At 43.0% G+C, this 13,871-nt stretch overlaps 1 protein-coding gene and 1 long non-coding RNA gene across 3 annotated transcripts in view; one reads left to right on the top strand and one right to left on the bottom strand.

Moving 5' to 3' along the window:
• The first annotated feature begins 57 nt into the window (after nt 1–57).
• Nucleotides 58–13,871, top strand: part of LOC140121192 (uncharacterized) — a 47,023-nt gene continuing 33,209 nt past the window's right edge. The window contains exon 1 of the long non-coding RNA XR_011854042.1: nt 58–131. This is a non-coding gene — a long non-coding RNA (uncharacterized lncRNA). The remainder of the gene's footprint in view (nt 132–13,871) is intronic.
• The window catches only part of FERMT1 (FERM domain containing kindlin 1), a 41,194-nt gene continuing 39,946 nt past the window's right edge, over nt 12,624–13,871 (bottom strand). The window contains exon 15 of one of the 2 annotated variants that reach the window (XM_072140499.1): nt 12,624–13,089. In XM_072140499.1, the coding sequence (XP_071996600.1) occupies nt 12,916–13,089 (174 nt within the window). In that variant the 3' untranslated portion in view covers nt 12,624–12,915. The remainder of the gene's footprint in view (nt 13,090–13,871) is intronic. The other variant, XM_072140498.1, reaches the window with a different exon arrangement.

Genomic DNA, 13,871 nt, shown 5'->3' with positions numbered 1-13,871 from the left:
CCTGGACATTGGTTTGGTCATTGTGTATAAATAATAATTACATGTTATTTTGTAGGAAAAAAACCCCTACCACATGATGTTAATGGCACAGTGCGCTAATAAGGGAGCGGACAAGGATTTCTCTTATAAAGGTACACAATATTGTCTTCTTAAGCACAAAGTAGTTATAAGTCATCATTCTCAGTTTCCAAAAGTTAAGAAACTTATTTCTGTTGTTAGGATAGAACGAGGCTCACATTGTCTATCTAAGGCTACACACGTGCGGCACCGTACCACTCCCTACCCCGGGAAAAGATTGGACGTGACCTATATTTTCACGGCATACGGCGCTGTGCGCCATATATCCCTATGGTGAGGGGCGGGGGTGTGCAGCGCTCACCTCCTCCTCCTCCTCTCCCCACGTGCTGCCGTGTGCCCGCCGTGCTACGGTATGGTGGGCATCGGCTGTGTGAATCCAGGCTGAGACTGACTAGACAGATCACTGACTTTTTTCCCATTTCCGCCGGTTCAGGTTTTTTAACACTCATTAGTACAAGATAAAATTTAAAAACTTATATTGAGAAGGAATATTATAAATAAAATATATTATATGGTCCATTCTTAGCCTGGATTCACACAAACATATGCCTATCGGGCCTTAGCTGGGCGATAGAGATGCACAAGGTATGGCCATGCACACAGGGAAAGACAGGACATGTCCTATCTTTTTCCCGTGTACGGAGCAGTACGGTGCTACACGTGTGAATTCGGCCTTAGTCAGAAACCATGGCTCTAACCATGGATCAAATCCTAGGGAAGATAAGCTAACAGTTCTGCCTCTACCGTAGAATGTTTTAACAGAATTAATCAGTTTGTTGTTAAATAAGATTCCCTAGATTATATAGGGAAATATGCATATACATTTTGTATATTTTCCAGAATCCCCTAGTGGAGCACCAATGGCTACACGTCACCAGAAGCCTACAAGGCGGCCTTAATTTTCAAAGTCTCTATAAGGAGAACTCTTGCTCCCTGACCCTAGTCTAAAACCTCTCAAACAGCTAAACCAGTTCCCTACACTGTACTGAAGAGATGCAACCACGTCGAAACAGTGCTGTCTACAGTTGGGAGTCTGTTCCTTCTGGAATAGATACACATGCTTGTCTTTAATCCTATATCATGTCATTAGACTTCCTGAAAGTCATGCTTGGAGTTAACCGGGCTGCCTTACAATTGCCAAATTGACTTTAATTGCCAAAGTCTCCATAAGGAGAACTCTTACTTCCCAATCCCAGATTATAGAAATAGCAGTCTAGTGGCTTCCCTTGACAAAAAAATTGCTGGACTCACCAGCTATATATGATTTATCCTAAGAACTTTATTCAGGAGCGGTTTAAGACGCTTGACTGTATGAATATTATAGCCCCTACAAGTCTGGAAATCAGTGGCGTAACTAGAAACTGATGGGCCCCAGAGCAAAGTCTGCGCTAGCCCCCCGACTATAATGTATGGTTTATAGTAATAGTCTTCTCATATGGGAAAGTGACACCATAAGGGCCCCCTAAACCTCTTGGGCCCGGGTGCGACCGCAACCACTGCACCCCCTCAAGTTACACCCCTGCTGGAAATCACTTCCTACATCTGGTACTAGAATCAAGCTTCTTGGGGAATGGAGGATGCGTCCCTTCTTCTGCTTTCAATCTGCAGTTTTAGGACCTTTGGACGACCCTCAAAGGTCCTGAAATAGCTCTTGTGTACATGTGTATTGAGAGCATGAACAGATGTACGAAGATCTCATGGGTGAAGGTCCTTCTCAGTACAATTTGGTGGGAGCTTTGGGTGGCTATGGGACTCCTAAAAGCCTTGGGCCCTGGGCTACTGCCCAAACCGTCTATAATATAATTCACTACTGCCTTTATTATTCTATTTGTATTGCAGTACTGTAATCCAGGGACCATCCAAGGATAACATATGTCAGGAGTATATCAGCTCAGTTTATGTCTATTTTACTGCAGGCACTGTTGTTTAGCTTTACCCAAAAAAACATGATTATTTCTTCACCTCATCCTTACATGTACATGGCTCAGCCTATAAGACGTGATCTGAACATGGAAAGGGAAAATAACTGCTGCTAGACATCTCTGCCGGTGGTTTATATCTCTTACATACAAAAGGATTAGGAATGTTAAAATCAATCTGCCCAATTCTTCAGAATGTTTAACACCTCAAACTAAATGTTTTCCTATTGTACCTGTTTCCTACTCAGGGGCATAACTAGGAGAGGCTAGGCCCCACAAAATACTTCTGCATGGGGGCCCCACCTTTCCCCTTAAAAATATGCATAGTTATATACTCAGGTTTATACAATCACACACCTTTATATAATCATTTTTACACACACACATTTATACACTGTTACACACATACATACAGTTATACACTTACATATAGAACATATAAATATAATATACACACACATACAGTACATACATACCCTATACACAGAAAGTATATAAACATCAAATACACTCAGTATATACACATTTGATACACGCATACCGTATATACACAGCATATACAGATACACACAGCATATACACATCCTATATACACACATACAGCATATACATATCCATACAATTATACACTCATACACACATGTACATGTTATGTCAGGCAGTCTTCTTTAGGGGGGTGGTGAAGGCAGAGATCTGACTTCTTGCAGCCTAGTAGCTGCTGACTACATGCGGGAAGTAGAAGGCAGAAGGTTCAGGTTATAGATTCCTAACCCTTCTGTTCTGCAGTCCCTTCCCCCAGAATTTTTTCTCTGAGCTGCCGGCTCTACTATGTACTGTGGAAGATGTGCACTGACATATACATACACACAACAGAAATGGAGCGGCGTGGCCATCAGAAAACCTGACGGATTCAGAAAAAAAAAGTGTGTCGCTTGACACACACTTACATGCACCAGGAATAGGATGGTGAACTCCGGCAGTCCTCGGCGTAGCAGCGACACCTGGTGGACATCGCCGGAAGACCCGAATCCTCGTCGGAGAACGTGCAGCGGGATCGCGACAGGACTGGGTAAGTAAATGAGCCTCATTATGCTATACAATGTGCAGCATAACATGTACATAATGGTGTCTTTACAGTCTTTAGTGTGTGTGTTAGGTCAGCGGCTGAGGCCCCTTGACACCATGAGCCCCATAGCAGCTTCTATGGCTGTTACCATTGTAGTTATCCCTGTAAAAAATACTAGCAAAATAAGGCTACATTCACATGATCTTGTGCCCGCTGTAACACAGCACGGCGGGCACACGTCGGTCCTGGGAAGAGGAGGAGGGGGTGAGCAACGCCCCTCTCCATAGCAATATATGGCTTTCGGCACTGTATTCCAGGGAAAGTTAGGATGTCCTATCTTTCTCCCGGCTACGGAATAGCACACATGCGGGACCGTACCACTCCCGTACGGCACCGTGCTCCCATTGTCATCTATGGGGGACGTATATACGCCATATTATGCGTCGGACGTATATACGTCCCCCATACGGCAGTGTGAATGTATATTAAAAATTGTCTATAAAATGATGGTAGCCTCATGTACAAAGCTGGAGTGGATGGCGAGTCAAAGGTTTGAAACATTGCTCGTCGGTGTATATATGTGTTTGTTTCATTATGCCACCGATTTACATGCAGCCACGTTCCAGTAAGTTTCAGGATTCTTTAGGAAAGCCCAACAACCAAAATATTTATGATACGTCAGTCTTTCCTGGAAGCTGTGAAGAAACAGACCAGCCAAGGATTTTGGAGAGATTAGTGTCTACTAAAAGCAGGTGCTAAAGTGCAATTCATTGTAGCATTGACTGTTATCTTTATGAGACTGATGATAAGGGCCCTGGGGAATGACAAACGGCACTTTCCCAATACAATGCCAGTTATTTAGGATCCTGTGACCCTGCACCAGAGGCCAAAGCAATGTAACAGTGATAGGCCTGCAGAACTGAAAGGTTATGGAAATAGTTTCTGGTTTGTTTCTGAGTGCTGAAAGTGAACCTCCGACTTTTATCCAAAAGTCAAAAATTAGTGCTAATTCATGTCATAAATGTAATAATGTCAAATCCTCTGTATAGTCTATCTCAGAGTATAGTGGGGGTCTATGGGCACTTTGTCTAATATTCTGGGGAGACTTTCCAAAGCATGGCCTGCATATAGTGTTCAGATGAACGGTGAACTCCACAAATGAAGAAATCTGTAACAGGATCCACAGGGCATTAAAAGGGGTTTTATTTTAAGAAATCTTTCCCCTATCAGCAGGTTATGTGATAAAGCCTTACATGGAGTCTTGAGAGCCATCCTAAACTGTCCTGAGCTTCCTTTCAGGACAACCGACAGGACTATCCTACACCGGAAATCAGATACAATATAGGCAGCAGTGTTGTAACTAGGAGAAGCAGGGGCCCTGAATGGGGCCCCACTAACCCCTTAAAAAATATAAATACAGTATATACGCACCACATATACACACATACTGTACATGCATACCATATACACAGACATACAGCATATACACACAAATATGCATACAAATATAGAGCACATACAAATCACATATATACACATACAGCATATTCACAACCAATACCCCAGATTCTGGGGACCCCTGACAATGTGGGCCCCATAGCAGCTACAATGGCTGAAACCACTGTAGTTACACCCCAGATTAGGTGGATTTGCAGTCCACCATTATATCCATCATAGGGGATCCAGGACAGACAGGATTAGTAATTTAACTCCTTATTCTGTTAATATGTGATAAATATTCGCTTACTCTATGTACTAAAAGAATTATTGAGCTGCAGGGCACCAGCACCAGGTCATATCATAACCTCTTCATCACCTGTCTGATTGTCCTTATCTACATCCTCGATTGCTTCTGCGTTTTAAGTGACGCAAACACACATATGTGTATAGATGGTTACTATAAACGTTTTAAGGATCACTTAACATAGAAAATACATGAGTTGTTCCACAATTTTTATCCCTCTTTTATCTTTAGCTAAAAAGTTTTTTATTTTACTATGCATACAGCCAGGAGTTGAAGGAGGTTGTCTTACTTGGCGAGTCCAGTAACCCTTCCCTATGTCCCATGCCATCTTCTTAACATTCAACACTTCATGTCATGTGACCAGGATGATGGCATTAGGGGCCTTTACCCACAAGTATTTGCAAAATCTACCCCATGTATGTTTCTAATTAATAATAATAATTCTTTATTTATATAGCGCACACAGATTACGCAGCGCTGTACAGAGCTTGCTAAATCGGTCCCTGTCCCCAATGGGGCTCACAATCTAATCAACCTGGAGTATAGGAGGAAACCGGAGGAACCGGAGGAAACCCACAAACATGGAGAGAACATACAAACTCTTAGCAGATGTTGAGATCACATCTAATCACAGCTTGCCTCCATGCAAATGTTAGTGGGTAAAAGACCTTAGATGACATCACCCTGGTCACATGAGATGAAATGCTAAATGGTGAGAAAGGGGAAGAGCTGCTGAACTTGGCTGAGCAGGAAACACCCGCTCCAACTAGCTGCTATCTCTGACTTCATGCCAGGTAAGATAACAAAGGTGATTTTATGGCCATGTGAGGGAAACAATTTTTAGCTAAAAGAAGAGTGGAATATAGTAAATAGTAAAGGATTCTAATGTAACCTGTCAGTAGCTGCATCCGTGAAAAATGTGGTGACAGGTTCCCTATAAGAATAAGCTTTAAATGTTCCATCTATTCTCATAAGCATTTTTTAGCTTGGAAAAGCTTGAACTGGGTTGTAAAAATATGTAGCCTGTACATATCTTGACATGTAATATTGGGGGTCTATGTGGCAGAACACTACACATTCTTATCATCTAACCTGACTATCTAATAGGCCTCAAACCAAGTGTTTATGGGTAAACAGATGACCCTCCATCCAGTAAACCAGATTTTACTATGTATTAGACATTCAGCACATTCTCGTCCGTTTGATGGCCTATTTTCAGGATCAGTGTCGGCATGCAGGACCAGCGCCAGCACTGGCCATACCTGCGCAAGTGCTGGGACCCAGAGCTGCTGCGGGGGCCCACATAAGAAACTGAAACCTGGAGCTGATCCTGTCAGCATGAATATTAAGGCTGGATTCACACAGCCGTTGCCCACGTCACACACGGCAGCGCGCCGGATGAGGAGGAGGAGCGATGCTCACCCCCGTCCCTCTCCATAGGGATACATGGCGCACGGTGCCGTATTCCGTGAAAAGATAGGACGTGTCCTATTTTTTCACAGGATACGGAGCGGTACCACTCCCGTAGGGCGCCGTGTGCCCATTGCCGTCTATGGGGGACGTATATCGGCCGTATATGTCCCCCATGCGGCAGTGTGAATGTACCCTAAAACTGCACAACCTCTGGTATTATACTTTTCCGAGGATCATATTATGGTCAGTTTGTGCAGTCTCATTCCCTCCGGATCTTGCTGCACCCTCACAATTTATCTTGTCGTTCCTAAAGTGGCATTTATACATCTGCAATCTAGAGATATACATCTACATCTATAGGGAGAAAAATTTATTGTAGGGCGAAAGAGTAAAATATTTAAAATGCGCATGTTAATTTCCCAATGTTTTATGACTATTTTATCACATTTCTTCCCACATGTAGGCATTATGTAATATTTATGGATGTTGAATTTGGTGTTTAGGTGTTCCTGGAATTTCAAAAATGAGATATAGACCAGCTGTAGTCAGAAATTATAGCTTCCTGTTTATATGAGGATCCTATGATGTGTTCTAGTTCTGACTCAAAAATAGGACCCTACAATGGCTGGAACCCAAAAACTCCAACAATCCGACCATTATTGCTTTTGGAATTATTCACTATTATCTTCATACAATTTACTGATGAATATTTCCTGGGAGCACAGTAAACTGTGTTCTGCATTTCCAGATGTAGCCCTGGTTAACATGACTAGTCGGACCCGTTAACCCGATGTGATAACGTTGTGTAGTGTGTAGCACCAATTTAGGAAACGGCTCCTTTTGTGTAATAATTAAATGAGTTCATGTTCATTAAGTCATGTTAGCCAGTGCTACATCTGTACTGCGGGCGGGTTCCTACTAATCCATCCTTCTCCAGTCTGAGGCCCCTTCCACACTTGCGTTGCAGATCACGTCAGAGTCTGATCAGGGTGCGATCAGGGTTTGGTAAGTGAAAAACTGACATTTTGCATCGGAGTTCAATCAGTTTTCAGTCAGAGTTTGTTCAGCGTCTCAGTTTTTCATGTGCATTTAGGTGTTTTCAATGCTTTTTAAATGTGTTTTTGACATGCAGATAACGCACATGAAAAGGGCTCATAGCTGAGCTCTATCTTTTCTATGGCAAGTGTCTCAGAGTGCAATGCATTTTTGATGTGTCTCCATAGACTTGTATGGTGCATTTTTCACACTTGCGACTTGCCAAAGTAGAGCGTGCTGAGATTTAAATATGCGTTTAAAAAAAGGGTGTGTGTGCGTGAAAAAAATGCAAGTCTGAAAAAACCTATTGAAATGGGTCAAAGTGCAATGCAAGTTCCGCACGTCAAAAACACGCGCAGAACACACGCGTGAAAAACGCAAGTATGAAAGGGGCCTTAGGCTTGTTTCACGCAATCTAACTGTTATTTGGACCTTAAAATCTGATCTGCTCAATATCCATGTTTTGTTCCAAGTCAGATGCTATCTCTATCCCTATCTGTTCCATGTGCAATCTCCATTGTGCCTCTGCTGCTACTGTGCGTGGTAGAGGCCAGCAGGCACAATATGATGACATTATTTCACCTGCCAGCTTTAGTGCTTATTCACATGACCGTAACGGGGGCTTTGATCCTGCTGTAAAATTTGCAGCCAGATCAGGATCCACATTGAGATCTATGGCACCTGGTGATATTGCAGTGCGCACCATATTTCTATGGAGAGGGGAAGGGTTGAGGTGCGCTCACCCCTCCTTCCTCCTGCCCTCAGATGGGTGCTACTCTCAGGTTCTGCTCATTTTTGTGTGGTTTGCTCAGGTCCCGCTCATTTTTGTGTGGTTTGCTCAGGTTCCGCTCGTTTTTGTGTGGTTTGCTCAGGTTCCGCTCGTTTTTGTGTGCTACGCTCAGGTTCCGCTTGTTTTTTGTTTGCTATGCTCAGCTTCCGCTCGTTTTTGTGTGCTACACTCAGGTCCCGCTTGTTTTTGTGTGCTACACTCTGGTTCCATGTGTTTTTTTGTGTGCTATGCTCTGGTTCCATGTGTTTTTTTGTGTGCTATGCTCTGGTTCCGCTCGTTTTTGTGTGCTACACTCAGGTTCCGCTCATTTTTGTGTGCTACGCTCAGGTTCTGCTCATTTTTGTGTGCTATGCTCAGGTTCCTCTCGTTTATGTGTGCTACGCTCAGGTTCCGCTCATTTTTGTGTGCTACGCTCAGGTTCCGCTCGTTTTTGTGTGGTATGCTCAGGTTCCGCTCGTTTTTGTGTGGTATGCTCAGGTTCCGCTCGTTTTTGTGTGGTATGCTCAGGTTCCGCTCGTTTTTGTGTGGTATGCTCAGGTTCCGCTCGTCTTTCTGTGCTAAGCTTGGGTTCCGCACGTTTTTGTGTGCTTTGCTCAGGTTCCGCTCGTTTTTGTTTGCTAAGCTTGGGTTCCGCACGTTTTTGTGTGCTATGCTCAGGTTCCGCTCATTTTTGTGTCCTACAAAATGTGTGCTATGCTCAGGTTCTGGCACGGGGAGCACCTGGCTGTATGAATGTGACCTTAGAGCCACTCACAGCAGTGGCAGGAAAGACACAAACAATTAGTGGAATGGGACAAGGTGAGTGATTTTTTTCACAGCAGAAAGAAAGGAAGAGGCTAGAGGAATGGGTGGGATGGTCACAGGTCATCATATAGGATGAGGTGTCACAGTGAGAGGGCATTACAATATGTAGGGGACACTATGATGGAAATTATTATGGTGTTGTGGCCATCAGAAGAGGGTATCATACCTTTTTGAGACCCAGGAGGTAGGGTTCTGTTTTGGGTAAAGACAGGTATTGGGAAACTTTTTGTAGTGTCCTTTTTCACCATCCTAAATGTTTGGAGGGATGCAATAAGAGTATGCTTACACCAGATCATCATGCCAGATATGGCATGGAATTACCACTAGGAAAATTCACCTCTCATGAAAATCAATAGGAGGATGTCACATCTATACAGGACATGTTATTCGAAAGCTCCACAGGAAAACCACACTCTGGGTGTTGACATTGATTTCCAGTGTGAACATACCCTTAAAGGAAACCTACCACTTGAAGTGGCAGGTTTCAGATGGAAATACCGAGCACCAGCTCAGGGTGAGCTGGTGCCGGAGCTTATTTCTGTTAGTGTTTTAAACCACTGTATTGCGGTTTAAAACACTTTTTAAACTTTATAGCCGGCGCAGGGAGGTACGCGCTCGGCGCTTACCATGCGCGCGGCTCTCCTTCACTTCCTATGTAGCCGCGCGCGTACCTCCCTGCGCCGGCTATACAATTTAAAAAGTGTTTTAAACCGCAATACAGTGGTTTAAAACACTAACAGAAATAAGCTCCGGCACCAGCTCACCCTGAGCTGGTGCTCAGTATTTCCATCTGAAACCTGCCACTTCAAGTGGTAGGTTTCCTTTAAATCAGTTTACCAGGATTTTTATCTTGCTGATATTCAAAGGATATGTTTTCAGATCAATGGCAAGTATGACCCCCACCGGTCAGCTGTTCTCTGCACACCAAGAGCAGAATTTGAAGTTCAGCTCCATTCTCTGTGTAGTAACTTGTAAGTCCTGTATACTCAAGTTTCTGATCCTTGGTAATCTGGTTTTAAAGACCAGTACATATATATACAGGCAGTCGAGGGTTACATACAACATAGGTTCTGTAGGTTTGTTTTTAAATTGAATTTGTATGTAAGTCGGAACAGTATATTTTATAATTGTAACTTCAGACAAAAGTTTTTTTGGTCTCTGTGACAATTGGGTTTTAAAAATGTTGGGTTGTCAACAGAACAAGGATTAACAACAAAACTTCATTGCAGACACATTTGATAACTCGAAACACAATGTCCAGCTCCACGATACAGAAATCCATTTGCGTTTTTTGTAGAAAAAATATTCTTTATTGTTCTCTTCTTACATACAATTAAAATCGCAGTCATCACAAGAATCGACAGGTGATCGCCTACGCGTTTCGGGTAGATGCTCTACCCTTATTTATGGCTGAATAAGGGTAGAGCATCTACCCGAAACGCGTAGGCGATCACCTGTCGATTTGGGTAGGCGATCACCTACCTGTTTCGGGTAGATGCTCTACCCTTATTCATGGCTGAATAAGGGTAGAGCATCTACCCGAAACGCGTAGGAAATCACCTGTCAATTCTTGAGATGACTCCATGTGATTTTAATTGTATGTACGAAGTGGACAATAAAGAATATTTTTTCTACAAAAAACGCAAGTGGATCTCTGTATCGTGGAACTGGACACTGTGTTTCGAGTAAGCAGTAATCCAAAGGAGGCTGGATAGGAGGTCCGTGCTCGATCGATCCACAGGGGTGCAAAATCAACACTCCAGGTGAGCTGACACAACCACTGCTGTAGACATTTGATAACTATTACAGATGATCATTGTAGCCTAAAGTACAGTAAATTATCAACATCCAGAGGTCCATTTGTAACTAGGGGTTGCCTGTAAGTCGGGTGTTCTTAAGTAGGGGACCATCTGTATATATGTCCTTTGTTGTGTTTCATATATATATTTAATATAACAATTATGTTATAGTATCCTAGGAGTCTCATTCTTCACAGTGGATCCGGACAATATGGCCACACTCCTTACACATATCTGCGGAGCACATGTATCATCCACACACTTGTTTCCCAGTTTTTGACCTGGTGCACTGTGGGAAGGTAAGGTGCTCAGTGTACGCCTGTGATTTATCTTCATTTTGCTGGTGGATTGATACACTGTGACACGTACATATAAAGGAGCTGAATCTGTGGAATGTTAAGGATGAGCCTGACATTCCTGGCTGACAGACGGGATAAGCAGAGTCTGATATGAAACATTTGTGTGAATGGTACCAGGATTTAACATCTCCAGTCTGGCCGCCCCCCATGAGTATGCAGAGCCAAGTAAATCTGCAGACGTGATGTATATACATGTTTACATCTTCTTTTTTTTTTCTCGTGATTTAAATTTTTTAACATATCGGTAGAAAGAAGATGAAAACAACGAGCTTATGTGTTACTTTGTATTATTGTTACCATTATACATGTGCACTATACATGTTCATATGTTGGATATTTTAATATCCTGGACCTGTGTTCTTTAAAATTGGTGGATAATCACAAAGTTTTAAGGGTCCCTTGACCCTAGGACTCTCAGCTATAGTCTGGGGGGAAATTATTTTCACCAGTAAAGGGGATATAAAGTTTTATACAGTGATCCTGCTCTATCCGTTTCTAATACTCTATGTACAAACTACTTAACTTCTCTTGCTCTAAAACACGTACCCTACCCATAGGACACTAGGCAGGGTCAGCTCCAGGTTTCAGTAGGCCCCTGGGTGGCAGAGGGTCAATGGGCCTCTTTGCAGTGAACTCACATGGTGGCATTAAAAATTCAGAAACTAAAACAGTCTCTTTCTTGTTCTGTAAAATATCTTCTAGTTTATCATTCCAAACAGCCCCTCACGGTTATTTTGTATACAGCCCACCTCTACCCCAACAGATTAATTAGATACCGCCCCTCACCCCCATGGATTCCTTATGTACAGCACTATGTGGCCCCCCCAGCAGCTCTGGGCCCTGCACTAGGCACTAAAGTAAGCAGCTCCTAGTGCTAAAACAGACGCTGCAGTGTTACAATGTTGGCGTTATCGGAAACATCCTATAACGCTAACAAACACTGCTGCACTGTACAATAGAAACACCAGACCGCTTTCAAAGCTGTCCGGTGTATTCATGAGGGGGCGGTCCGAGGTGCTACCTCTTCCCTGGACCGCCCCGCTCACTCTGTAGGCCAGTGGTGACTGCCACGTGTCATGAGGCAGTCACCGCCCCTAAACCTGCCCCCTCATGAAAACATCTGTAGCTTTGAGAGCGTTCTGGTGGTTCTACGTTTTAGCACTAGGTGCTGCTAACTTACTTTACTGGGAGTACCATTTTTCAGGGTGACAGGTCCTCTTTAAGAAGTGTATGTGCCACATTTGTGGCTTCACTATTCTTTATACGAGGCAAATTTTTGCACTGAAGGAGGTGTCCATGCGGACCATGCGCCACATCTATCATGCAAAGTCCCACAGGAATCTGTTGCACGCCCCATGATAAAGGTGCACCAAAAAAAGTGGTGCACTCTGTCAGGACAGTACAGGAGGATCAGATTCATGAAAAACGTGCGCCAGGCTTTATACGCAGGCAAACTGCACATGTTTTTATTAAATGTGGGCCCATGTACAATCTGCTCATCTTCTCCTGCTCTATAGCATGATTCTGGCTTAGCTTATTTGACCACATAATCAAAGTAACAGGTTAATTTCTAAAGGTAACGAAGAACACCAGATGTAGAAAATACAGAGTTTATTGAACTTCTGATTGACAAAAAAGGTGGTGATTTCATAAAACGCAAGTTGAATTAGTACAACATTAATAAAGTTCTATGTTTTTAAGTTTAAAGCCAACAAGAAGAAGCCATGATGCTATATTACGTTTTGTAGTCTGTATGTAGAGCTCTTTAGTAGTATTTTACACATACTTAGAATTATTGTTTTTCTTAAATGTCACATAATTACACGCATACAGCCACACACATACACCCCAACACAGACACAAACATACGGCCCAAGCACGGACACACGCAGAAAAAATGTAGAGTAATCATTCCTGGCCTCCAGTGAGTTTGTGGAATAGTTCTTCATCCAAAGTCTCATTCTGGTCTTTGGAACGTGTAGAAAGAAAGATGTAGCCTCCTATGTATTCATGGATGACTTTGCAGCTTGCACTTTGACATGTAAATGCAATAGCAATGTTGGGGTCAAACTCCATAGCAACCTAAAAGATATACAAATATTTAATAAAGTTTCATAAACTAATTTGGACAGGACAATTCCAACTTTTTTTGTATTTTAAAAGTGAAAATACTTTAAGGGTTTTTCATAATTTCAGTGGAAGGTGATTGCTATTGACAATTATAGGACTGTGCCCATTATGGGACCAGGAACCATGACTGATGGAAATGGATCCTACCTCTGGTGTGCTAATGTATGATAGCAATGGACAGAAAGCAGCGGAAACAAGATGCGGGTCAAAAAGACCCATGTTCTCCATATAAGTGCAGATCCCAAAAGTGAGGCTCTCATTTATTGGATTAAGACACATCCTTTAGGTCAGTGATGGCGAACCTTTTAGAGATCGAGTGCCCAAAATGAGACCCAAAAACCACTAACAAAAACTGGTAACAAACTTATTTGTTACCAGAATCTTTGAGCTCCAATCCGACCATGTCCACACCTTTTCACTCTTCAGACAGGACCAAGCAGCACAGGATGGGTCACTTTAAAATAGCAGGGTACTACTTGGACTGCCTGAGACTGCAGGAAGAAGCCATGTCTGGCAAACTCTGTGCCTGGGAGACAGCCCGTGTCCCCACGGAGACGCCTCCGAGTGCCATGTCTGGCACCAGTGCCATAGGTTCGCCACCACTGTTTTAGGTCAACCATCAATGTTTATAATGGAAATACTGCAATAACATCGTAGGTGTACAACATTCAGAATAACCTTTATACCTTGAAGGAAACTGGTCACCAGGGACCTCATTTTCACTAAAGACAGGT

Source organism: Engystomops pustulosus, chromosome 3, assembly GCF_040894005.1.
Source record: "Engystomops pustulosus chromosome 3, aEngPut4.maternal, whole genome shotgun sequence".
Classification (NCBI taxonomy): Eukaryota; Metazoa; Chordata; class Amphibia; order Anura; family Leptodactylidae; genus Engystomops; species Engystomops pustulosus.
Note: the sequence above shows the minus strand (reverse complement) of the source record. Positions and strands in the feature narration are given on the sequence as shown.